Source organism: Corythoichthys intestinalis, chromosome 12 (assembly GCF_030265065.1).
Source record: "Corythoichthys intestinalis isolate RoL2023-P3 chromosome 12, ASM3026506v1, whole genome shotgun sequence".
Taxonomy (NCBI): Eukaryota; Metazoa; Chordata; class Actinopteri; order Syngnathiformes; family Syngnathidae; genus Corythoichthys; species Corythoichthys intestinalis.
Genome location: NC_080406.1, coordinates 50,782,925 through 50,810,890, shown reverse-complemented (window position 1 = coordinate 50,810,890; position 27,966 = coordinate 50,782,925). Strand labels below are relative to the sequence as shown.

The 27,966-nt window shown below is 37.6% G+C and overlaps 1 protein-coding gene and 1 long non-coding RNA gene across 3 annotated transcripts in view; one reads left to right on the top strand and one right to left on the bottom strand.

Annotated features, from left to right (window-relative positions):
- Positions 1 to 11,154, bottom strand: part of LOC130926515 (oocyte zinc finger protein XlCOF22-like) — a 38,090-nt gene extending 26,936 nt beyond the window's left edge. For both annotated transcript variants that reach the window (XR_009066234.1, XM_057851436.1), the window contains exon 1: positions 10,756 to 11,154. Coding sequence is in view for 1 of the 2 variants with exons in the window: in XM_057851436.1 (XP_057707419.1) it covers positions 10,756 to 11,113 (358 nt within the window). In the remaining variant the exon portion in view is untranslated. The remainder of the gene's footprint in view (positions 1 to 10,755) is intronic.
- LOC130926516 (uncharacterized) lies at positions 677 to 3,255 on the top strand. The gene is made up of 3 exons (XR_009066235.1): positions 677 to 921; positions 2,222 to 2,273; positions 2,589 to 3,255. It is a non-coding gene; the product is annotated as an uncharacterized LOC130926516 (long non-coding RNA).
- Positions 11,155 to 27,966: the final 16,812 nt, after the last annotated feature.

Here is a 27,966-nt window from a genome sequence, read left to right as displayed (position 1 = left end):
ATTAAAATACGTTTTTGGGAGCAAATGAGTTAATGTTGTGAATCAACTGTTAAAGTTGTTAAAATTGCTCCCGTTTTTGCATTAGTTCCTTTCTGTCCACTTTCGATACGTGAAAGTTTTAAAACTGTTTATACATTTAAAGATAGATTCAAGTCAAGATTTTGCCGATTTAGGAGTATTTTAGATAAAAAGTTACCTGGTTCGCTAGGAAGGTTCAATACAACGGAGGCTTTCTGAGAAGTCTGCTGCTTTAAGATGGCGGCTGTTTACTAACGCCGCAGAGAGTCATTTCGCATGTAGTTCTATATGCATGTGATATCTAGGCGTAGAATATAGGCTGTTGGCTACAGTCAGGAAATATTGGAGCCATCTAGCCTAGCATCGCGTTTGCTACAGCGTCACAACAAACACTCTTCTCTCCCCATGTCTCTGACTTTTCTCACGTCATTCAACCAACGTAGTAACGCATGGTAAAGCACATTGTCTCTTTGCCGAAACGGTGACAAAATTCGAACGGAGAAAAACAAAAACGTAATGCACGAAAAACGTACAGATTTTGAGCATACGACGTACACATTTAAAAATAAGTGCTCACTTGTACATATTACGCTGAAACCGTACACTGTAAATGCTAACATTCAAATTAATGAAATTTGATAAGTGAACTAAACTCAGTTTTCATCAACCTGTTGTGAACACTACTTTTAAATAAGTAAGTAGTAATTTGGGGTTGGAGAACTTGCTTAACTTGATATATCCCAGTTAAGTCAAATTAGAAAAAATAATTTATTGTACCCAGTGTCCTTTGCGCGTTCTATCAGACATGCGCAGATCTGCCCTGCCTACTTTCGCGCTCTTTCCAACACCTTTCTCATTTATTTTCACCATTGTGGGTTTATTTGTCCTCAGCACACTGATTTGGTAAGTAAATATTTTACTCTTTTGTAAACCGTCTATTTGTCTTGTTGTAGTGTAGTAGCCTGTGTGCTGCCAGGGAGGAAAAGTGTCAATTACATCAAATATCCCCGCTAGCAAGCATGCTATATGACCGTGACAGTAACCTCATAATTTTCAGAAACAAACTGGCTACAGTTTATGATAGACTACCATTTATGCCGGCGTTTTGAATTCTTGGTGATTAAGTTGACAGACGGGGCTCGTAACGTTTTTTAGGCGATGGGAGAGGTTTTTAAAACCGATTTAAAACAGTTACCGAGCGGTTTTAAGTTAGCTAGACCGAGGGGAGGTTCGCTTCCTGTTTTCAAAATAAAAACACTAATTCTATCGTTAGTGGGTGTTTTATTTTGTGAAAATAACAGGAAGTGCCTTAGTCACTACGGCCAGCTTGAGTAGCGCCGAATTTCCACGTTGTGGATCTAAACGGCTACTTTCTCACGTAAAAATGTTAGAAATGTCGATAAAGTGATTTATTTACAGAGTTAGTGTTAGAATTAAGTCAGCTTCAGCCTGTCTATTTCGGCTCAGGTAAGAGCTAAATGCACACTCAGACTTTATATACGCCAACGTAATCGGTTCTTGCGTTAGAGCAGTAGTCCCCAAACTACGGCCCACGGGCCGTATCCGGCCCGCCTCCACATTTGGTCCGGCCTCCTGAACCCCCCCCCCCCCAAATAGTGTTATCTATTTCCTGGCTTTTTTTCTGTGAAGAACCCAAACAGGGTTATTTGGTTATTATCTATTTAATTAATAGTGTTATTATTATTCATTATTATATGATATTATATCATATTATATTATGTTATTATTTTTATTTTATTTTGTTGCGTGAAGAATCCAGAAAGGGTAATTTAATTGTGGCTTTCTGAAAAACAATACATTTTTACATTTAGGCACTGCTGCAATCGTCACACTGTTTCTGTTACAAACTGACCCGGCCCCTCATCAGAGAAGGGAAAGTCATGTGGCCCTCACAGGAAAAAGTTTGGGGACCCCTGCTTTAGAGTGTTTGTCATCTGCACTTCCATTTGCTTTTCTTCATGTGCAGTGCTCCCCCTCCATGTTTGATCAAACTGCACTGATAATTTGAAATTGTTTTAAAATGCATTAATCGCAAAAATCGGAGGACTAGATCACATTTCAGAGTGCAGAGATCACAGTCGATGCTATAACAACCTGGTGTGTTGAAGGTTGGTCATTTATGTGCCTATATTTTGAAATTGTTGCCTTAATTTTGTGTTCTTTTTCACCGTCCCCCAATCAGGCTGAAGCAAATGGTCAGAAGTCCACACATACCTCAGTCTCTGCAATTACAGGTATGTCTCATACACTGATCAATGAATTATTTAATATTTGTATTTGTTGGGTTGGGATAACAAACATGCATTAATGTTTTTACAGATGGATTAAGAAATTAATTGTACATCTCAATTTGAATGTTAAAAAAATAATCAATTACATTAATTTAAAAATAACTCATTATTACACAGTTTGTGAATATTAAAATAATTCATTACAGATTTTAATTTGTGATTAAAAATAATTGGACATTTTAATTTGTAACTGTTAAGAAAAAATGTAACTTTTTTTTCTAACAAGTTCTCAATGCTGAAATTATTATGTCTTTTCAGGTCAACCAGAGCAGTATTCTCTAATGCAGTGGACTTGTAAGTACTGCACATTTTCTGTTGGAAAGAGAGGCTACTTGCTTAAGCATTACCGCTTAAAACATGGATACCACACTCGGACATCCCTACTCCCCATGTCTTCATAAGGACTGCCTCTGCACATTTAAATCTTTTAATGCACTCAAAGTACACCTATCGACATGGCACTCTCAAAAAGATGCAGACAAAAGTGGAGAAACTGCATTTGACTGTCAGTTGTGCAACTTTGTGGAGCCTTGTTAAGAAGCAGACTTCTTTACCCATTTGCGAAGACATCTTAAGCTGAGGCAAATGGTTACTTGCATATATCAAGACTGTAACTTTCAGAGCACTGTTTATTCTACCTTCACTGCACACAAAAGCAGAAATGTGAAATGAGTTTGAACCATAGTATGGGTAGGACATTTGTGTCTAAATCATTCAATCCCAATAAAAGTTGCTTCAATCAAAAAAAATATTTTTAATGAAAGAAAAAGAACCTCTTGCTAAAATGTTTTTTTGAAAATCTATATTTTTTGAAATATATATATTTTTTTATTGACGTGTCACTTTTTTTGCAAAGCATAAAGTTTTAAACTTTTTTTTTAAAGTGGAAAAAGTTTTTGAAGGCACTTTTTTTCGATTGAATCATTTTGACACAAAGATACGATTTCAACGCTACTTCCGACATGTTTGAGTGGCAGGTGACTACGCCAATGGCATAAAAGCATGCAGCAAGAATAATGGCCACCAGAGCTCCATCGAGCCATCGGACTCTGCTTGAGTCCAAGCCGAAAATAGGGCACCGGTACGTGGGTGTGAAATCGGCATCTCACCGGAGTGCCTGCGATGGTATGGTGCGCTGCTGCTTAATGTCATTCAACAAAGGGAACTTCACCCGCTGCCCTGACGTGATGGTTGGCAATCGTGGTCCAACCGCAGTGTCGTGACGCGCCGGTACGTGAGTGGCCGACGAGTGGCCCGACACTAGCCTGCCCAGTAAGCGAGTGGACTACCGGCGAGTCGCCGGCATCCGCGCCGGGAGCCCCCTTCGGGAGCCCCGTCGCTTCAGCTTTGAATGAGTGTTGTGTCACTCGTGGGCCGTCCACTCAACAGCCGGCCTCCGCGCCGGGGAGGGGGGGGTGATATCGGGGTCCGCCAGTGTGCCGAGACAGGGCACCGTACCATCGCGGACACTCCGGTGAGATGCCGATGTCACACCCCCCTACCGGTGCCCTATTTTTGGCTTGGACTCGAGCAGTGTCCGATGGCTGGATGGAGCCCTGGTGGCCATTATTCTTGCTGCCTGCTTTTATGCCGTTGGCGTAATCACCTGCCACTCAAACATGTCGGAAGTAGCGTTGAAGTTGTATCTTCGTGTCAAAATGATTCAACCGAAAAAAAGTGCCTTCAAAACTTTTTCCACTTCAGAAAAAAAAAAGGCGTTTAAAACGTTTTGCTTTTCAAAAAAAGTGACACGTCAATAAAAAAAAATATATTTAAATTAAAAAAATTTTTGCAAAAGATTTTTTTTTCTTTGATTAAAAATAGTTTTTTTGATTGAAGCAACTTTTATTGGGATTGAATGATTTGGACACAAATGTCCTCTACCCATAATATGGCTCAAACACAAAAAGGATTGCTTCGATCAAAGAAAACAGTTTCAATGAAAAATAAAGTGTTGAAATGTGAATTTCTGAGTTTCGAATATTTTTTCATATTCAAACCTTTTTTTCTACAATTGATTTTTTTAAAGTTACTTTTTCTTCGATTGAAAATATATATATACTAATGACATACTTCTGACTAGAAATTAGACTTTTTTTTAGACGATAGAGCTTAATATGAAATTAGAATTTGAATAAAAATAGGACACATATTCTTGGTAAGATTTTAGGTTTCTGAGGTGTATAGCTCCAGTACACGTTTTGCATGTACTCTTCTGGTGATGTGAAAAAAACAAGGTATCTTGTTCACTGTTTCAGGTGTTAAAGTGAAATTTGAATTTGAACTGAGTTGTGTGTTTTAAAAAGAGTTCTGTATTTTTATATTTATTTTATCACTGCTGCACAGTTTAAACCATGGGGCAATGTTGATTGTAGTTCGTTTTGATCACTAATATTGTTGGAGAAATCAGAACTGTTAGCTTTACCAGAGCTCAAGCTCATGTTGTAATGGGCCATCAGGCAATGTCCCACAATACGAACTTTCAAACTCAGCTCAAGCAGTGGTTGAAAGCAAATCAGTCTTGCAATCACTGACTTTTAAGTTCTTAGTTACGTATTGTATTGTTGTTTTATTATTATAATCTTTTGTTATTTCTTTCCTTTTTGTATCTTTGTGTCACCTGTTTAGGGACTACAGATGTAAATTAGCATATACTTGCTACAATCTGGCATATTTACATCTTTTTAGATGTTCATCAATGTGCACTGTCCCTATTAAATAAATAAATAAAAATAATGGGCAACTAGTTTGTTGCCATGTCTTCATTGCTAAGTTAATGTCCTGAAATTATGAAAATAGGATCTCTCCTGTTAGTCTTTGGAAATCACAGGATAGGAGTGAACATTGATGCAGTTCAGGTATTATTCAGTAATTTCTGTCGCAAAAGGTTATCTTAGGTACTTATACTGTACTTTGTATGAAGTGCAAAATGTTGGCAAAAGTGGGTTTATAATTAATCCACTGATTGTTCATTGATACTGAGAATTAACCAAACACTGTTCAGCCTGCCAGGAGCCAGTGTCTCCCATTAAATGCACTTTTGAGCATTTTAAAGTAAACTTTAATTCCACTGAGTTAATCCAATGAGTGTTCTCCATTTATTGTGTTTTGGGGGTCATTACTATTAGATAATGTGTTTTTAATAAAATTAGTATGTGCAGTTGTAATTTCTATTGTGGAATTCTTTTAGGTCAAGAAAATTAAGTTGACCTGAATATGATGGATGAAATGGAAAACTAAAGATAATTAATACACAATTATCACTTGAATACTGCACTCAAAAAAAAAAAAGTTACTACAATCCAATTATTTGAGTTAATTTGAGTATTGTACACTCAAAATAAGCAAGTTACTGTAATCCAGTTATTTAAGTTCGTTTGAGTACTGCCAACTCAAAATAAACAAGTGACTATAATCCAATTTTTTAAAGGTAATTTGAGTACTGCCAACTCACAATAAACAAGTGACTATAATCCAAAATGTTTAAGTTAATTTGAGTACTGCCAACTCAAAATAATTAAGTTAATCAAATCTAATTCATCTAAGTCAACATAAATTAAATTTTTTAAGGCAGCAAGTTTGCATATTTTTTTTTAGTAAAGTCAATTTATAATATTTTACAGTGTACAACTTGACAAGTATGTTACTTACATTTGGCTAATGTAATTTTAAGCAAGCTAGCAGAGATCTGTTTTGCTGTTTGAATAGAAACACACTGAATTACAACCACATAACATTTAAAGGATTGAGAACTTAAAATTTTGCTGTGACAAAATGTAGCTTATTTTCTTACAAGTAAATTCAACATTTTTTTCTGATTCTGCAGTGTTATCAAGGTCAACATATCTGTACAGCAATGTCAACATAACTATCAGGTCACTTACCTTTCTCCATGAGTAAATTTAACGAGACTAGTCTATGGGGCGCCTTTTGTAAAGCAGAACATGCTGAAAATTACGACAACATTTACTCACATTTAGCGCCACGCAGTATTAAAAACGTGGTGTGAAATTTTTACAGTCCCCTTTTTTTGCACAGTCAACAACAGGAAGGGAAGGGACCATTAACGGAGTGCAAAAATTTAAAAAAAAATAAATAAATACATTTTTTTGGCGAAAATTACCCTTGCAGATAAGCGTTGATAATGACATGGTTGTTTTGACAAACTCGTCTAGATTATATTCGTAAAATTACACCGAAATCCAAAAGCTCTTCAAACTGCCCTTCAAGAAAAGTCAACATTGCTGTCCAGTCCAGTCAAACAGAGACCCCTCGTGGCTATTCATAGTAACTTTACTGGGCTCGTGCGTAAAAGTGCCACTAAAACTCTTTAAATGCTTTCTCCTTAATGTGAATTTTCCCTAGATATTGTTATTATCACAATGATTCATGTCCACAGAATCGTCTTTGCTTTCATCTTTGATAAAATGGGACACTCGTGTTGTGTGAAAGGCTGCCATACTAAATGACACGACAAAAATGGCAGCAAAGTTGACCAAGACGTAAGATTTTTTTCGTTTCCCACTTAGAAAAGAGGTTATGGACAGCAGGTTGAGGAACTAACGAAGCGGCGTCGGATGGGACGGAAAGGCATCACTTTCAACACCATATCTCCCTTCGAGAGCGTGTTTGCTCTCCGCATTTTCATAAACGAAGCGGCATCGGATGGGACGGAAAGACATCACTTTCAACACCATATCTCCTTTCGAGAGCGTGTTTGCTCTCCGCATTTTCATAAAGGCAAGTCAGAGCTTTTTTTTTTGGCTAAGCATTGATACTGAATATGCTGGGGGTTTTTTTGCTTTCTAAAGTCGATATTTTCTCATTAGCTAACCTTAGCTAGCTAGCCTCACTTGTGAACTACAGGCAAAGGAAGGGGCGGGCAGTGGAAATGTGTTAATCTGTTCGTGATAAATCAGTGTTTAATTTATTCAGTCATCGTTTATAAAACATTACAGAGTGAATGATTTGAAAGATAGAACAGCAAAAATGTACAGAAATATTTATCAATGCGTGAGTGAGATTTCCTCTTGTGATCTGAGAGATCTGATGGGATGGTAGCATGTCTGATTAAGTGGTTACGATTGTGAAATGCCATGGAAACATCTAATCTTACCTAGCTTTCTAAATTAAACCCAATGTGATTGCAGGTGAACCAGTTTATGAAATGATGGAGACTGACCCAGACTGGCCACCATCCCTACATCTGGGACACACATCTGTTACACCGACAAACACTGCACGCTCTGCAAGACGAAGTAGGCGTGAGCAGCTACGGAAAGAGACACTGCAAGCACCAGAGATGGGGGTCCAGCGGAATGCAAACATTGAAGCGCTAACCATCAAATCTGAAAGCACGTGCCCAAATGTTTTCCAGCTACAAGCACCACCACACTATGAAGTGCTTAATAGGTATTACACCCTAGGGAGCCATTTGTTTCTTATCAAAAGGCTGGGGAGGTCGTACAAGTGACAAACGTATAATCCTGAACAGTGGTTTTCTTGATCATTTGTTACCTGGGGACATTGTCTTGTCTGTCAGAGGTTTTGACATACAAGAATGTGTGGTCATGTAGTGTTCAGATGTCAAACTCCCAGCATTTACAAAAGGCCGCTGTCAGTTAGCAGCTAGCGATGTGGATTAAACTAGGAAAATAGCACGTTTGAGAGTCCAAGTTGAAAGGGTCATCAGAAATGTTTGTCAGAAGTATAAGATTTTAACAGGAACCATACCCATAAACATGATTCTTCCATGAGAAGGTGAAGAAGCCACAATGTTGGATAAGGTTTTCACTGTGTTCTGTGCCCTGACAATAGTTTAGTACAATTAGTTTTCTTTTCGTAGTATTTGGGCAAGCAAAGGTTTTATGTTTTTAGATTACTTAAACCTGTTTAATAAAGCACGTCAATGACAATTTTGAAGTCTTCTTCACTCTGCCTCTCTAAAGCACATAAAGAACTAGTGTTGGTTTTAATAATGAAATGTACTTTTCTTTACTAATTACATTCAAACAGTTTTGTGGAGATAAACACTGAATAGGATATACGATGTTTTGCTAAAAAAACGAGAAGATTGACAGTTTAACTTTTTTAGTTAAATAATTTTTACTAAAGTTATCAAAACAGCAGCAGCACAATGGTAAACAGAAAATAGCAATAGACCCTACTCACGACATCACAACCACGCCCCCGCGCCATATTGTCCGTCAACTCGTCATGTTGATGCATTAATGCTACGTAAATTCCTCCTATTATGGCGTGTTTTTCTGCTCGTTAACATTAATAATCAAAATGGTGAAGGCGTGTGTGGCGGTCGGCTGCAATAACAGAGAAGATAGACGGAGAGACTTGAAGTTCTACCGTATTCCGAGAGACCCGGAGAGGAGAGCGAAATGGACTGCTCCAATTCGACGAGAAAACTGGGCTCCAAACAATTACCACAGATTATGTAGTAGTCATTTTATATCTGGTAAAATGCATTTAATATATATTTAGAGGGTTTTGGGCTGACAACCACAATTAAGATCATTGCTAGGCTAATCGCCGACAACATACCGTTTCAAATTCAAGATGCTTATTTCTTCCATCTTTATTTTATGAATAATATTTAGCTGGTAACAAGTGAAAGAAGCTGGCCTCGTTTACGGATCATCGGTCAAACAGGGGTGTCCAAACTTTTTGCAAAGGGGGCCAGATTTGGTGTGGTAAAAATGTGGGGGGCTACCTGGGCTGATTTACGTAGAACAATACATTTAAAGAAATTTTAGCAAGCCCTTCTGTGTGTCACATTTGCTTTATTATTATTATTTCTAATTCATAATTTCAACAATCTCGCCTTTGAGGCGTTCTCTTTCGACCCTCGGGTTCTTGCGAAATACTGCTGCTGTGAAATTAAATTAGCTTCAAGTTGCTTTAATTTCTCGTTGCGTATCTTCCGCGACTATCTCTTTGCAAATGAGGCAGACACAGTTGTGTATTTTAGTGAAGAAATAGTCCAATATGCACCTATCCTTGACGCGTCGCAGTCAACTTTTTGATTTTATTGATTGTCGCCATTTTAGAAAATTGGAAGTAAAGGGTCACGCGGGGTAATGTTGCTTAGAGTGCTACTCTTAAAGTTTTTCAAAGTTTCTTGAGAATAGGCTGAGTTTCTGTGGACAAGATAGTTGTAGATATCAGGGTAGCAGATGTCAGGCAGAGACGGCGAAGACAGTGGGTCGAAAAACATCGATTTAGGCATCAAATATGGATCTGGCGAATGGATAAACTGAAGCTTTTCCACATAACGCCTTCTATGCAACGCATCCTATTTTTTTTTTACAGCGTTTTTACAGAGTTTACAGCGTCAGATAACACCGGGGCTTCCATGAATTGCTCTATAAATTGCACGACTAATTGAAACCATTGAGAATAGGGCTAAACAATGACGGACAATATGGCGGCCGGATACAGCGACACGTCATTTTGTGAAGTTGGTGACTAGGGTCTATACAAGGAAATATAAAAAATGTGCATACGTAGTAAAATACGTGAATAACACTAGTTGTACAATAACGTGTTCAAGTAAATTTGTCCCACTTCACATTACAAGTCCTGCATTGAGAGAAGTGCACAACTTTGCATGGCAACACAGAAACAATATATTGTGCAATATACAAGAATTTGCATGTCATTATGACAGTTCCTTCACCTGTTTTAGTCATGTGATGTTTAAGATGATATTCAAGGTACAATCCAAGTTCAACAATGTTCAAGTAAGAGCTGTATCATGTTCCTGAAAGGAGCAACGAGAGCAGATCCAAAAGTCTTCTTTAGCGTTCTGTGTTGTCGCAGTCCTGCGGTCGAAATAGCAAAGAGATCCTGCACCCAGCCATTCGTGAAATGTCCGTGAGCTTCGAGAGCTTTATAGTTTTTAAACTGTTCAAATGTGTAAGCGCTGATACTGTAACCGAAGTAGTTATATCCAGCGATGAAGTTGGATGCAGTAATGTGTGGCGTCGGAGCTACTTGTTCTGGTTTGTTTACATCCGCGGTACACCCAAAATGGCGCCTGGGGGCGTGTCCGCTAGTTTGGGCACGTGACTGACAAAGACCGTAGTTGCTAAATAATGTTGTGAGTGTGCAAAAAAAGGACTGTACAAATTTCACACCACGTTTTTAACACTGTGTGGCGCTAAATGTGAGAAAATGTTGTAATTTTCAGCATGTTCTGCTTTACAAACGGCGCCCCATACTAGTCATGCCTTAGTGTCCGACACTAAATGCGTCCGTGGGGAAACACCTTCAGTAATTCGTTTCCCCATTTAGCGTTAAGAATACTTTTTATGAGGGGAAAAATAAAACAAACCCGAAAGCGTAGGCAAGTGAACCGAACATGCAAAACCGAACTGTTACAGACTTAAATTATGTCTTATTCCATACTAACCTTCAAGCAGCTGGGAGGGTGGGTTGCTTTCCTTCTGCATCAACGGCCGGCAATATGCTGGTCTGTGGCCCAATATGAGGTCGAGCGTCTCATACCATTTGCCCGTTTTCCTGTTCGCCCCGCTCTGGTTGTTGTGGTCTTTGATTTTCTTATAGTCCTGTTTCAGATTCTTCACCTTCTCCCTACATTGTTTTGTGCTGTGATAAATCCCAGCCTTTTCGAGGTGTGAGCTAATCTCGGCAAATATCCTTATGTTCCGTTGTGACCCCTCATGTCCTCTTTGGATGCACACATTTGAATAAATAGCAAGGAGGGCTTTTACCTCCTCGTCGCTCCACTGAGAATTTCCTGGCGCCATTATTTTTGCCACTTGTAACAACACAGCAACAACAATGAACTACTGCAAGGTAGTTTTTATTTTAAATATGGCGGCTCCACGTGATGCACAAGAAGGGGCGCGGCTGCTGATTTCAGCGAATCATCAATAGACCCTACTCACGTGACGTCACGACTCCGCCCCCCTGATTGGTGCCGGTGTAGGTGCACTATCACCTGTGTTATATGGAGGTAGATTTGTGTCTTTATTATTCAATCAAAAAAAAAGTTGCTTCGATCAAATAAAAAGTTGCTTCAATCAAAATATATATTTTCAATCGAAGAAAACGTCACTTCAATCAAAAAAAAAATGTGTTTGAATGCAAAAATAAATTTGAAACTCAAAAAAATATATTTGAAAACTATTTTTCTTTGATGGAATTTTATTTTTTTGATTGAAGTCAAGTTTTTTTTAATTGAAACACCATTTTTGATTGAAGTCATGTAATTTTCCATTTGGACCACATTTTGGCTTGGACATTTGTGTCTTTATTATTCAATCAAAAATAAATTGCTTCAAACAAAAAAATATATATTTTCAAAAGAAAAATCACTTCAATCAATTTTTTTTTAAAAAAAAAATCAATCTTAGAAAAAAAGGTTTGAATGTGAAAAAATATTTGAGACTCAGAAATTCGCATTTGAACACTTTATTTTTCATTCAAACTGTTTTCTTTGATTGAAGCTATCCTTTTTGTGTTTGAGCCATATTAGGGGTAGGACATTTGTGTCAAAATCATTCAATCGCAATAAAAGTTGCTTTAATCAAAAAACTATTTTTAATCAAAGAAAAAAATCATTTGCAAAAACTTTTTTTTTAAATATATTTTTTATTTGAAATATTTGTTTTTTTTTTATTGAAGTGTCACTTTTTTTGAAAAGCAAAAAGTTTAAAACTCTTTTTTTTTCAAAGTGGAAAAAGTTTTGAACACACTTTTTTTTTTGAAGAGGAAAAAGTTTTGAAGGCACTTTTTTTCGATTGAATCATTTTGACATAAAGATTCAACTTCAACGCTAGTTCCGGTGTGTTTGATTGGCAGGTGGCTACGCCAATGACATAAAAGTATGAAGCAAGCATAATGGCCACCAGGGCTCCATCCAGCCATCGGAGTCTGTTGGAGTCTAAGCCGAATATAGGGCACCGGTACGGGCGTGTGACATCGGCATTTCACCGGAGTACCCGCAACGGTACGGTGCCCTGTCGTGGCACACTGGTCGGACCCCGATATCACCCCCCAGGCGCGGAGGCCGGCTGTCGAGTGGAAGCCCCGCGAATGACACGGCACTCATTCAAAGCTGAAGCGATGGGGCTGCTGGCGTGGACGCCGGCAACTCGCCGGTAGTCCACTCGCTTACTGGGCAGGCTAGTGTCGGGCCACTCGCCGACCACTCCGCGTCGCGGACACTCCGGTTGGAACCAATTGCCCACCGTCACGTCAGGGCAGCGGGTGAAGTTCGCTGTGTTAAATCACATTAAGCAACAGGGCACCGTACTCCGGTGAAATGCCTGGTGGCCATTATGCTTGCTTCATACTTTTATGTCATTGGCGTAGCCACCTGCCAATCAAACACACCGGAACTAGCGTTGAAGTTGAATCTTTGTGTCAAAATGATTCAATCGAAAAAAAGTGCCTTCAAAACTTTTTCCTCTTCAAAAAAAAAAAAAAGTGTGTTCAAAACTTTTTCCACTTTGAAAAAAAAAAAGAGTTTAAAACTTTTTGCTTTTCAAAAAAAGTGACACTTCAATAAAAAAAAAAAAATATTTCAAATAAAAAATATATTAAAAAAAAAAATTTTTGCAAATGATTTTTTTCTTTGATTAAAAATAGTTTTTTGATTTAAGCAACTTTTATTGCTATTGAATGATTTTGACACAAATGTCCTACCCCTAATATGGCTCAAAAACAAAAAGGATTGCTTCAATCAAAGAAAACAGTTTGAATGAAAAATAGTGTTCAAATGCGAATTTCTGAGTCTCAAATATTTTTTCACATTCAAACCTTTTTTTCTACGATTGATTTAATAAAAAAAATTGATTGAAGTGATTTTTCTTTTGAAAATATATATTTTTTTGTTTGAAGCAATTTGTTTTTTGATTGAATAATAAAGACACAAATGTCCTAGCCAAAATGTGGTCCAAACGCAAAATTACATGACTTCAATCAAAAATGGTGTTTCAATCAAAAAAAACTTGACTTTAATCAAAAAAATAAAATTCAATCAAAGAAAAATAGTTTTCAAATATATTTTTTTGAGTTTCAAATTTATTTTTGCATTCAAACACATTTTTTTTGATTGAAGTGACGTTTTCTTCGATTGAAAATATATATTTTGATTGAAGCAACTTTTTTTTAAATTGAATTATAAAGACACAAATCTACCTCCATACTAATGCCTCAGTTTAAACACTGGCTCTGTAAAACTCCACATGGTAAGTTTTCATTTGGTATTAGGGGCAGTGACGTGCGGTCAGGGGAGGCAGGTGAGGCAGAGCCTCACCTGTCATCATGACAAAAAAATAATTATAGCATCAAATTTATATGAATATTTGTCCATTGCTCTTTATGTATGACTCATTTCAAACATTTTTTATAGTCAAAATCGCTGAATTTGCCTATTTCCTGTTCAAATAAAGAAATGAAACGAGAGGTGCGGCAGCAACGAGTAAAGCCTCACCTCTGATTGCGCAATCCATAACAAACTTGGTTGATACATGGAATTGGAGCGTGCTGGTTGCCGTACATCTGCATGTCGCCGTTATAATGTTTCCAGATACGTTTATTTGACCTAATTTTCCACATTCTGGCTAATGTCTTTATCCCTTAAAGATTAATGTTTGTTAGCGACATATTTAGTTTTGCTGATGGGACATAAAACCGCAGTGAAAAGGCACATGCTGCGGCAGATAGTACTCTGCCGCACTGAAAGGGGGCGTACGTGAAACTGGACTTTCCGTTAAATGTGGACGCGGTTAACACAACACCGGAGCTAGAAGGTTTGCTTCAAACTACGGGACAGAAGATAACTCGCGCTTTTCAAACGGACTGGTACACCCGAAAAGACTGGCTATGTGGCTGTCCTTCGAAAAATCGCCTTTGCTGCTTTCCCTGCCTTTTCTTCTCAACTTGTGCCAATGTCTGGACTACCACGAGATATTGTGACATTAAAAAACTACGACGAAGCCTCAGCAAACATGAGAGCTCGACCACTCACATTCAAAGCCTGATTGCTTTAAAAACTTTTGGAAGCTCAAGGATCGATTTGGCTTTGACGAATAGCGGAAGCTCAACGGTAGCATCCACAGCGCCCAAGGTAAAGAAAAGAGTTTGAAAGACCTCATTAATGCAACCTGCATCCTAGCTAAACAGGAGTTAACATTTCGTGGTAACGATGAGCGTGTAAGCTCTTTTAAACGTGGCATATATGTAGAACGATTACATGGTTTTGCTGAGAAAGATGAAAGGTTAGCTAGACTTTTGGACACATCCACTGTGTTTTCTGGCTTGTCAAATAGAACACAGAACGATCTAATTGAAGCAATCCTCTCCATTGAGGCGGAGAGATTTTTTTTTTTTAAAGTAAAGGAAAATAAGGAGGACTTTTACAAAAAGGGCGTAGGTTTGCATAGGGACGGTAGGGACATAACACTACCAACTTTTCAGGATGCTAAAATTGTCCCCACCAACTTTTAAGCAACCTTACCTTTTTTGCATGATATAATGTTCAGTTATATAGAGAATTTAGATCTTTCAATAGTTCCATATGTTGTAAGGATAGACTTGACCCCACCATTATTTAGTGAAATATTTTCATTATGTTTATGTTTGCTAATAAAAACCAGACATTTATTCAGGAAGTTTTCAAAATGTTTCTTTAGTATTTTTTGAAAACAAAGATTTGAATCGAACAGTGTATCATCTGAACCAATGCATGTAAAAGTTATTATCAGAAGATAAGGATTTATTTTGCATTGATCATTTTGCCTATTAATTAATTAGGTTCATATACATGAGAATTGTGGCCCTTTGCCCCCTGCATCCAATCTGTTTGGTCTAATTAATGTCCCGTCCCCAGCAAAAAGTGTACCTACATGCAGGTTATGCTGTTATATCGTCCCTATGAATGTTGATACCAAACCTATGCCCTTCCAAAGTAATGCCAGTTTTTGTGGTGAAGGACAGGCGCAAGAGCACAAACAGTTTTCATTTCAATCTTATTTTAAAAAAAAAAAAAAAAAAAAAAAAGAGCTTAGACCAAGAAAAATACAATAGAATATCTAAAAACTAAATTTTGGTCTTAAATAAAATATTCTTTGTTTTTCTTTTCACACTTTTTGTTTAGCAATCTGTAATAAATTGATTAAAGTATCAGAATTACAAGTTTTAAAAACAACTGAATATTTCACTAAAGGTCAGAATTGAATTCTGTGGCTTTGTACACCACTCTTTACTCTCATTTATGTTGCATGAATTATAGAATTGCGACGACCAACACATTGAGGGTGTGGGGCAAATGCATGTTATTTTCTTACTTTTACGTATCGATAATATGTACCGTGTGTGCGTGTTTTGTGAAGAATGCTGATGAGATATGAAATAACCAGTAGCCAATTTAATAAGCTACCGTTTTTGGTTTATATATTTGGAAATCTGACACTAAAGGAGTCAGTGCCTCACCAACCATGAACCTCACCGCACGTCACTGATTAGGGGGAATCCATACTGTGAACATTTCCATATCTTTCAAACATAACTCTTTAGCAAATGATAAATTAAGCAAAAATAAATGTAGGTTTTCTCTGATCATTTATTTAAATATAAACAAATGTATTGTAGATTATGGCTGTAAAATATAAATTTAAGTGGTTGGGTCAGAAAAGGGGTCCAAATTTATGTAAAAAGTGCCATTATAAATACAGTTCATTATTGAATTGTTCCTCTGCTTGGTCTCAAAATGCCCTAAAGAGATACACCAAGCTTGAAAATGTACACACACACCCTACCCCGAGGGTCAGAGACCCTCCCACCACAGTCTCCTAAAATCCTGTGGGAAACACTGCATTTCTGTTCAAAGATGGTTATGTGGCCCAGTCCACGATTTGTTACTAAAATACAGTACTAATATTTTGTGTAATTTAATTATTTAAAACTGATCTTACAGTCGTAAATCCATTACTGTAATGCGTCCATGAAAACATTTGATGTTTTCACGTCAATAAAGCGTTATAAATAAGGGCTCCCGTCAGGGGGGACATTTCACGCAGGGCAGCTATTTTTCGGCACACACCGGCCCGTTGTCAATCAAGTTTCATTTTACAATCGTGACAACGGTGACGCTCAGCTGACCAAATGTCTGTTTATATTCGGGCAGGTGCCGATTTTGCGTACCCGACTCCTCATCGTGACATAAACAGGAGTATGACTGGAAATTTTGTGGTCTTAGGACGAGCTCTGACGCACGGGATAGGACGGCAGGAAACATTGATTAGGGCATCAAATATGGATCTGGCGACGGTATCGACCGAAGCTTTTCCAAATAACAGCTTTTATGCAACTCATCCAATGAGTTTACAGCGTCTGAAAGCACTGGGGCTTCCATAATTTGCAAGTGAATCCACCTTTAGAAATTACGATCAATGACAATACGGACACACAATGACGGACAATATGGCGGCACAATACAGCGATCACGTGATTGTGTGACGTTGGTGATTGGCGTCTATTGGCCCGAATATAAGAAGGCCCTGATTATAAGACGACCCCCTCTTTTTCAAGACTCAAGTTTGAAAAAAGACTTTTTGAACACCAAATTTTTATACAGAAAATAATTACAGTACATCTGAAACAAATGCATGTTATTTTGCCTCATTCAAGTCTTAATATCTGAACATTTAAATATGTAAACTAAAGTGCAATCACATTCGTAAATAAATGGGTTCTGGTTTTTGAAATGTAAATAAACCATTTATTGTGATAAAACAACAAAATTGCAATAACTGTATTAACCATCAAAGTGAGATCTAACTGTAACTGTAGTCTTGAAACAAATCTGAATAAGGAAAAACATTGCAATAAAATAATGCAAACTGGTTAAACTTGAGAGTAGCTGAGATCTGTCATGACAGAACATTACTCCTCAAGTTCAGCATTCGCTTCAATGATATCTGGCGCCACTATAGTCGTGAACGGGTATAATGTCTAGACCGCGAATATAACACGACCCCCACTTTTTCAGTCTTATTTCAATGCAAAAAACACCGTCTTATATTCGGGCCAATACGGTAAGTTTCCCTTTCGAGTATTAAGACAGACATATCATGACTCTGACGTCATGGGGAAGTGTAGGCCTGTGGTCTACGACCTCGTCTTTCGCACGGAAAATACGGGTTCGAATCTTGATGGAGACCTTACTTGTGTTTTCCTTAATTTAAAAAAAAAAGATGGCTGCCTGATTAATGAAAGCACTATTGTATTTCATATAAAAAAATATGTCACGTGTAAAAAGTATATTGACAGATTGTATTCAACTTGTGCTCATATTTATATGCTGTCTGAATGATAAAAATAAGAAATGTTCCACAAACAGCAAGGAGAGTACTACGAACCTGTACTGATTATGAGTAATTAACTCAAATGACCAATTAGCTGTTAAAGTGTAAAGGTAGTCCCAAAAAATACACAAGCATTAAAAATCTAAAGACAGATCAATTGGAATACGACAAGGTGTGACCTAACCTGAAATGAGAGTACTACAACCCTGCACTGGTTTGGGATCAAAAGGTCAAATAGCTTTAGATCTATTGAAGTCTAAAAATTGTCAATAAATTCAAAAATCATTTAAAAAATATGGAGTGATAAACTGGAAAACTAAGAGGTGAACCTCAAACTACAAGGAGAGGACTAGGACCCTACACAGGTTAGAGGTCAAAAGGTCAAAGGACCTTGCAGCTATTAAAGTTTAAAGCTAGTCAATAAATCCACAAAATCATTGAAAGGAATTATGTAGAGATAAAATTTAAAACTAAGAGGTGTGCATTAACCTACAAGGACAGTACTATGACACTACACAGGTTAGGGGTCAAAAGGTCAAAGGACCTGAGAGCTATTAAAGTTTAGTTGAGCTAGTCAATAAATTCAAAAAAATATTTTAAAAAAATATGGAGAGGTACATTTTAAAACTAAGTGGTGTGCCTTGTTTTCCAAGTACGGTACTTCCAACCTTTACTTGTTTGGGGTCAAAAGGTTAAATGGCCTCAGATCTTGTGAAGTTTAAGCTAGCCAATAAATTTTAAAAAATCATTTAAAAAAATATGGAGAGAGAAATTTGAAAACTAAGAGGTGTGCCTCATTCTCCAAGTACAGTACTTCAGCCCCCCGCTTGTTTGGGGTCAAATGGCCTTTTCAGTCTACAAGATAGAATGAACTCATGTACCTTTGTGTCCATTGTTCGATATTGAGTTAATTGGGTTAACTCCCTCTAGTGTAATTTTATAAATTTCCTTATCCTTTTTTTTTTGCATTCTATATTTAATTTTAATTCTGCATAGTGGCAAGTCCGAAATGTAATAAACATGAGCAAGTTGTACTACGTTCCTTTTCATAGTTAAAAGCATTGCATTATTAAAAATAAGCATATGTATCTTTTTGAAAATTGATGTATCCCACTGACAGCCTTACTTTAGTAAGTGCAGTGGTACCTCGACACACGGTCTTTTCGACATCCGACGTAAAATTTGACAGGCCATTTGTTTCTACATCCGATGAGATGCTCCAAATACGACGAGTTTTGACAGCGCTGCAGTTTCTTAGTTTTCCCGGAAGACGGACACACGGCTGATTTTCTTGTGAGTGAAATCAACACTGGATCCAAAAAGGTTAGTGCAGGTGGAGAAAAAAAAAGAAAAGGTGACACTTACCATTGAAATGAAGATGTAAATGATAGCAAAATATAAGCATGGTGTGTGCATCCATGAACTGGGTTGACAATAGGGCCAAAGAATGTCGACGTCGGCTGGCGGTCCTCCTCCGTTCGCCAGTCTTCAAAAGTTAAGGTGACAAATCTTATTGTGGTAACATCGCCAACTTTGTCAGGTTTGTAATTATTTAATCCATCAACTTGTGCAACGCTGACGCCAGCATCAAAACAAGAAGTAAAATAGAACCAGGCTCTCTTGTTCACCGCTACGTCAGCCCCGCCGTGCGTTCAGGTACAGCAAAAAAAAGTCTGCCACATTCGAACCCTATTCATTACATTATTACAGGTATTATTGTTATTATTACTATTATTATCCCTTGTGTGATCATAAAAAATATATAACGCATCATACAATTTTTACAAAAAATGTAGACGTATTTTAAGTGTGATAACTAAGTCATTTCTGAATATTTTTCTACTTGCAACCACTCAAAATGTTCAGTGGCATCAGAGCTATCTATTCACATATAGTTTTTATTTTTAATTTGTACTTTTTTGCCCTCTATTGACAATAAATGCAGCACTGCGCTACGACTAGGGATGGGAATCGAAATCCGATTCCAATTCGGAACCGGTTCCGAGTGTTTCGAGGCCTCGACATCACAATGAAAAAGCCTTAACGATCCCTTTAACGAGTCCTAAAGACGCGTATTGCGTCGTGACGTGTGTTGTTGTCCAGACGCATCAAACTAGCATGGCGCCAAGAACCACTCGCTCCAAAGTTTGACTACACTTCACCAGGAAAGAGTGTGAAAATGAAAGGTTACGACGGGTAAGCACGAGCATTGCAGCCATAAACATAACAATGACAGCGCGTAGGTTGAAACGCTCGAAAGTGTGTCTTCACTTCACGAGGAAAAATTACAACAAAGCGACTTGCAGTCATTGCAAGGTGGAGATAACTGCATCGGGAGGGAATACGATTGCGCTGTCCTCACAGAGAGGCTAAGGGTCAGTCCTGGCTATAAAAAATAAAATAAAAGTCCCGGTGTTCTGTCAAACACCGGCTATACAGCTAGCTAAACTCCCAAATGACGATGCAGAAGACGTTGGTATAATTTGCTGACTTTATTCAACCATCACTTGAAGAGTGAAACTAAGAATAGAAATGAAACAAATCAATTTCGTCCCCAATAACAAACGGGTTTGCATCAACGTAAATCAGCGATGATTAGCTGCTAATAACAGTATGGTTAGCATTCGTTCGCTAGCATTAGCACATCGTTCAAACCACTACACAACTGGATTTAAGTGTCCGATCGCGAGTGGAAACACAACAACAACAACACAAAAGATGATACATACAGGCGTTGCCTCTGTAGATATTAACATTAACAAAGAACGTAGGCTCGTAGAAGTGTTTCCCTCTCTCACTCACTTGGATGCGGCATTTCTTCTTTGGGTGTATGCGCGGATTGCGCGCTCCAGGAGTCCTCAAACTGCGGCCCGCGGCCCAAATACGGCCCGCCTCCACATTTGGTCCGGCCTATTTGAATTTTTTTTTTTTTTTCCCTCAATCGTCTTATTTATTTTCTGGCCTTTTCCTTGAAGAATTCAGAGAGGGTTATTTGGTTATTATCTATTTAATTAATAGTGTTTTTATTATTAATTATTATTATTATTATAAAGAATCCAGTAAGGGTTATTTGATTGTGGCTTACTGAAAAACAATAATTTTTTACATTTATGCACTTCTGCAATCGTCACATTTTTTCTGTAACAAACTGACCCCGGCCCCTCATCAGAGAAAAGTTATGTGGCCCTCACAGGGAAAAGTTTGGGGACCCCTGCTTTAACACATATTGCCAAAGGCAGAACAAAGACCTATCTGCCAATATATACCAATATTTTTTATTTCTATTAGATAAATGTTTCAGTAAAATGTCACACATTCTTGTGTATTTGCCACTTATTGCCACAGTTAACATTGAGGCTTTGGGCCTCTTTTGATCTCGTTGTGAGTTTGTAAGGTTGTGACTTCTGATTAAACAAACTCGATGCCAATCAAAACGTTTGTTCTTTTTCCCCAAATTAGAATCGATAAGAGAATTGATAAAGAATCGAATCGTTAAGCAATATCGATAATGGAATCGGAATCGTAAAAATCCTATCAATTCCCATCCCTAGCTACGACCAAAACTAACTATGTTGGATATATATGTACAAAACAAAATTGAATTGGAAAATTTCATATCACACAATTAGAGCCTTGAAAAGGTCAGTGAGTTATAACAACAGATTTTTTTTTACCCATGCCCATATTTGGCAATGGCCGTTTTTGTGTATAATACCCCTAAACATACAATTGTTTACAATAATTGTAAATGTTTTGAGGTGCGATAACTAAGTCATTTCTGAATATTTTTTTACATTCAACCCCTCAAAATGATTCAGTGGCTTCAGAGCTATCCATACATATATAGTTTTTATTTTTTTATTTGTATTTTTTGCCCTCTATTGACAATTAAAGGAGTACTGTGCTACGACCAAAACTAACTATGTTGGATATATATGTATAAAACAAAACTAAATTGGAAAATTTCATATCACACTATTAGAGCCTTGAAAAGGTCAAAGAGTTATAATAACAGATTTTTTTTTATCCATGCCCATTTTTGGCAATGGCCGTTTTTGTGTATAATACCCCTAAACATACAATTGTTTACAATAATTGTAAATGTTTTGAGGTGCGATAACTAAGTCATTTCTGAATATTTTTTTACATTCAACCCCTCAAAATGATTCAGTGACTTCAGAGCTATCCATACATATATAGTTTTTATTTTTTTATTTGTATTTTTTGCCCTCTATTGACAATTAAAGGAGTACTGTGCTACGACCAAAACTAACTATGTTGGATATATATGTATAAAACAAAACTGAATTGGAAAATTTCATATCACACTATTAGAGCCTTGAAAAGGTCAAAGAGTTATAATATCAGAATTTTTTTTATCCATGCCCATTTTTGGCAATGGCCGTTTTTGTGTATAATACCCCTTAACATACAATTGTTTACAATATTTGTAAATGTTTTGAGGTGCGATAACTAAGTCATTTCTGAATATTTTTTTACATTCAACCCTTCAAAATGATTCAGTGGCATCAGAGCTATCCATACATATATAGTTTTTATTTTTTTATTTGTATTTTTTGCCCTCTATGGACAATAAAAGCTGTACTGTGCTGTAACCAAAACAAACTATGCTGCATACATATATATATAAAACATGAATTGGAAAATTTCATATCACACAATTAGAGCCTTGAAAAGGTTAAAGAGTTATAACAACAGATTTTTTTTTATCCATGCCCATTTTTGGCAATGGCCGTTTTTGTGTATAATACCCCTAAACATACAGTTGTTTACAATAATTGTAAATGTTTTGAGGTGCGATAACTAAGTGATTTCTGAATATTTTTTTACATTCAACCACACAAAATGATTCTGTGGCCTCAGAGCTATCCATACATATATAGTTTTTATTTTTTTATTTGTATGTTTTGCCCTCTATGGACAATAAAAGCAGTACTGTGCTATAACTAAAACAAACTATGCTGCATACATACATACATACATACATATATATATATACATATATATATATATATATATATATATATATATATATATATATATATATATATACACACACATATATATATATATATACATATATATATATATATATATATATATATATATATATATAAAAAACATGAATTGGAACATTTCATATCACACAATTAGAGCCTTGAAAAGGTCAATGAGTTATAATAATATATATATATTTTTTATGCATGCCTATTTTTTGCGATGGCCATTTTTGTGTATAATACCCCATACATACATACATATATATATATATATATATATATATATATATATATATATATATATATATATATATATATATATATATATATATATATATATATATATATATATATATATATATATAAAACATGAATTGGAACATTTCATATCACACAATTAGAGCCTTGAAAAGGTCAATGAGTTATAATAATATATATATTTTTTTATGCATGCCTATTTTTTGCGATGGCCATTTTTGTGTAAACACGCAATTTTTACAATAATTGTAAATGTTTTGAGGTGTGATAACGAAGTCATTTATGAATATTTTTTTTTTTACTTTCAACCACTCAAAATGTTCACTGGAGTCAGAGCTATCCATACACTATAACCTTGAAAAGGAAAGTCACAACAGCTATGAAGAATTTATAACAGAATTTATATAAAGCAATCTGTCAGTGAGTCCCAGCACCACAAGCAATCCCACGTTGTGTTGACGCGTGTCCCCTGGAGGATTGCCGGTGTAGACCTCCAGCTTTGATGCGTAGGAGGTTCGAGCGTCACAAAGGGCCCAAATCTTCATGCCATACTTTGCGGGCTTTGACGGCATATATTGTTTGAAGCAGCAGCGTCCTCTAAAGGCAATTAGGTGTTCGTCCACGGACGCGTTACGTCCCACGTTATACATTTCATGCAGCCGGAAAATCCAGCTGATCCACAAATCTTAAATCGGCGACAGTTTGCTTGCATAGTACCGCTGTGGTCTAAGCAGCTTATCATCGAACCGGAGCATTCGGTTGATCTCCATGAACCCCCGATGAGCCATTGCGTCGGGGAACGTCGAACGCCCGGTCTTGACGCACCACAAGCTGCTCGTCGCTTCATGCCTGGAGCGGTACATTCCAGATAGGATAAGCAGCCCGATATACGCCCGCAGCTCTTGAGGCGTGAGGGGAGACCAGTTCTTGAGCGATCGGAGCCCTTGGATGTTGGTCAATGCGACTATTTTCGCGACGATCTCCTGGTTTACAAATAACGCAAACGCCGTCTCCCGACTGCTCATCTAGCATCATACTGCATACAACGTGGGGATTCGCGCAGGGACGTAATGTCCAGCCACTTCGTTGGTTGGATGCCATATCGCTTTTTTGTTTTCCGAGTTCCATAAGTATGATCGGCGCTGTCCGATGGATCCGACCCGACTATTATGACTCCCGTCATCCTGACGCTCCCTAGGATGACGCCGCGTAATAAGAGGAGGACCTCCTCTTTCTATCAATCGGAGCTTGACCAATCGCGGGCTAATAAATTCAAACACGAGGCGGACCAATCATAGTTGAGATTCAAAAACGCAACTCAAAACGTAACTTTCGAAATCTGAGCCAATCTCTATGCAGAACATCCGTTTGAACTAAAGACGCTCACACGCATGCGTATTGCGTAGACGTATAAAATTCAAACAAACACTTTATTTTTTGAAAAAGAACTCGGCCAGTCATTTCTGGAGGTCCCCACCAAGCCCTACTAAAGTCCCGACCGGAATTGTTGAACACAGATGCAAAATTTTGGAGCTGGCTGCAAAAAGGCAAAATCATTTGCGAGCCTCTGGCGTTACCTAACGGTGAAGGGGTGTAAATGCTCTCAACCCAAAAATTTGGCATGCATACGTCTGAACAAGCGTAAATAAAGCAATTGATGTGGTAATCGCGGGAAATGCATTTTTGCACATTAGGTTTACAATGCATTCAAAAATTGGAATTATAATGGGTGTCTATGCTACAAAAAATGTAAAAATGCTATGTTTCAGTATCAAAAGTAAAATCTCATTGCTGCAATGCCTTAGAAAGCTCAGCAGGTGGCATTTTGAAATTCAGGACATTTTAGACACCCCCTGGAAATGGCAGCTCTCTGGTGTTTTTTTTTTATATGCTTTTTCTTTGATTTAAAGGTGAGAAATTCGAAAATTTACAAAAAATGTAGACAGTGTAGCATGAGGGTTATATGATTAATATTGTGATTTTTATTCATAATTAGGGCCCGAGCACTCAGCGTGCGAAGGCCCTATTGTTTTGCAAAGGATTATTATTATTATTATTATTATTATTATTATTATTATTATTATTATTATTCTTTTTTCAGGGCAAATGAAAATGGCCAATTTGGAGGCCTGAACATGCACGAAAAGTCACCAAAATTTGCACATACGTGCGGCTTTGCGTAAATTTCGATAATCTTGTGTCGTTTTGAAAAAATGTCAAAAAATGGCTCAGTGGCGCCCCCTTTACCCTTAAAATTTTCAAAAAGGCCTCTCCTCTCAGGTTTTCAACGTAGAGCAATGAAATTTGGGGAGTAGATACCTTATGCCTAACTGTTCAAAAAAGCCTCTTGCACCCATATTCCAAATCCAACAGGAAATCGGATATTTTGGATCAAATGTGAAATTTTTATCGGTTCACAGTTGGAGTTTACATTTGGAGGCCTGAACATGCACGAAAACTCACCAAAATTTGCACATACATGCAACTTTACGTAAATTTTGATAATCTACAAAAAAATTTAACAAAATGGCTCAGTGGCGCCCCCTTGAAATTTTCAAAAAGGCCTTTCCTATTAGGTTTTTTCAACGTAGAACGATGAAATTTGGCGAGTCGATACATTGTGCAAAACTGCTCCAAAAAGTCTCTTGCACCCATATTCCAAACCCAACAGGAAGCCGGAAATTTTGGATCAAATGTGAAATTTTATCGATTTACATTTGAGACCTTGTCGCTGAAGAAAATAGTTGGATCGTCTTCAAAATTGGTCAGACTATTCAGGAGACATATGAGATCTTAAGTTTTGAAAATGGTGAGTTTTCACTCAAGGGTCTGACCTGGGCGTGGTCCCAAAGTCGGCCATTTTTGGGCAAAATACCAAATTCAGAAAATGATTAAAAACTCCGTGATACAACGTTCAATCTTTTTCATTTCTAGCATGTATATGAGATATCCCAGCCTGAACACGACTGCATTGAAATATTACCCATTAGGCCTGGCGCCCCCTAGTGGGAACAGGAAATGGCCTTCTTTACGAGACAGGCTCCTCCTCCAAGGGAAAAAAATCTATTGACCTCAAACCTGTTTCAGGGGAGCCTCAAGACATGTGTTCAGGTCCCTGATGAAAAATATTGAGGTTTCGTTGAAGCGGAGAGGTCCAAACTGGAAGTGAAAATGACCGTCAACAATTTGTCTCGCCAAAAATTTTGAACAGTCATAACTCGGCAGATATGCAACATATCTGCGCCAAACTTTCCGTGTTTGTTGAGAGTCATACCCTGAAGGTTCTTGTAGGGGTCATTTGCATCAACTCTACAGTGCCAACTAGTGGCGACAGAAAGAAGTTTTAAAAAAGGCCTTTCCTATTGGGTTTTTTCAACATAGAGCAAGGAAATTTGGGGAGTAGATACATTATGCAAAACTGCTCCAAAAAGTCTCTTGCACCCATATTCCAAATCCAACAGGAAATCGGGTATTTTGGATCGAATGTGAAATTTTCATGGGTTCACAGTAAGAGTTTACATTTGGAGGCTTGAATATGCATAAAAACTCACCAAAATTTGCACATACATGCGGCTTTGGATAACGTTCGATAATCTTGCAACGTTACGAAACAATTTAACAAAATGGCTCAGTGGCGCCCCCTTGAAATTTTCAAAAAGGCCTCTCCATTTAGGTTTTTCTAACATAGAGTGATGAAATTTGGAGAGTCAAAACTTTGTGCAAAACTGCTCCAAAAAGTCTCTTGCACACACATTCCAAATCCTACAGGAAATCGGGTATTTTGGATTGAATGTGAACTTTTTATCGATTTACAGTGTGCACATTTTACACCTTGGCACCTAGGGAATTAGTTTGATCATTCTCAAAATTGGTGAGACTGTTCATGAGGCATATGAAATCTTAAGTTATAAAAATGGTGTGTTTTCATTCACGGGCCTGACCTGGGCGGGGCGCCAAATTCTTCCATTTTTTCGCCAAAACACCGAATTCGGAAAATGACTGATAACTCCCTCATACAACGTTCAATCTATTTTAAATCTGGCATGTGTGTGAGGTATACCAGCCTGAGCAGGACTGGATTGAAAATTTACCATTTGTGCCTGGCGCCTCCTAGTGGGAACAGGAAATGCCCTTTTTTACGGGACACACTCCTCCTCTAAAGGGAAAAAATCAATCTACCTCAAACCTGCATAAGGGAAACCTTAAGACCTGTCTTCAGGTGCCTGATGAAAAATATTGAAGTTTCGTTGAAGCGGAGGGGTCCAAACAGGAAAGTGAAAATGACTGTCAACAATTTTTCTCTCCAAAAACTTTGAACAGTCATAACTCGGCAGATATACAAGATATCTGCGCCAAACTTCCCGTGCTTGTTGAGAGTCATACCCTGAAGGGCCTTGTAGGGGTCATTTGCATCAACCCTACAGCGCCAACTAGTGGCGATAGAAAGTCACTCGTTTTTCCAAAACATGTCCAGTTCTTTTCATGTTGGTCATTGTAGTTTCAAGACCTATTAAAATACTTTTTTACGGCCCATGTCCACGTGTCTCTGTCTGTTGCCGTGACGACCCTTTGTTCGCCATTTAAAGGAAATATTTTTTTTCAGAGACTCAGGGAGCTTATAGAGCCACAATAGTTGGCACACTTGGTCGAATTGGCCCAGTTAGAAGATTAATTTGGTTTTGAATAAGGGCTTGGCTGCACAGCTCAGTAGTGGCTCCTTTTTTGTAGTACTCTCTCCAATAGGGGTTTTTATCTCTTGGGTGTGGGAATGTAAATTGGCGACTTTCGAGCATGTTAGGTTCTAATGAGATGATTAGAGAGGAGGATCTCCCACCACCCTGACCTGCACACAGTCCGAGTTGCGTGACGTCCGAGTTGCGCTAGATTGCGAGGGCCCGTTCAGTCCTGCTTGCAGGCCTAGTTTGTTTTGTTATTTATAATCGCTATTTGCAATAGTAACATCAGTATTCATTATGGATTTAGTGTAGGTTTATGGGCTGCGGAACC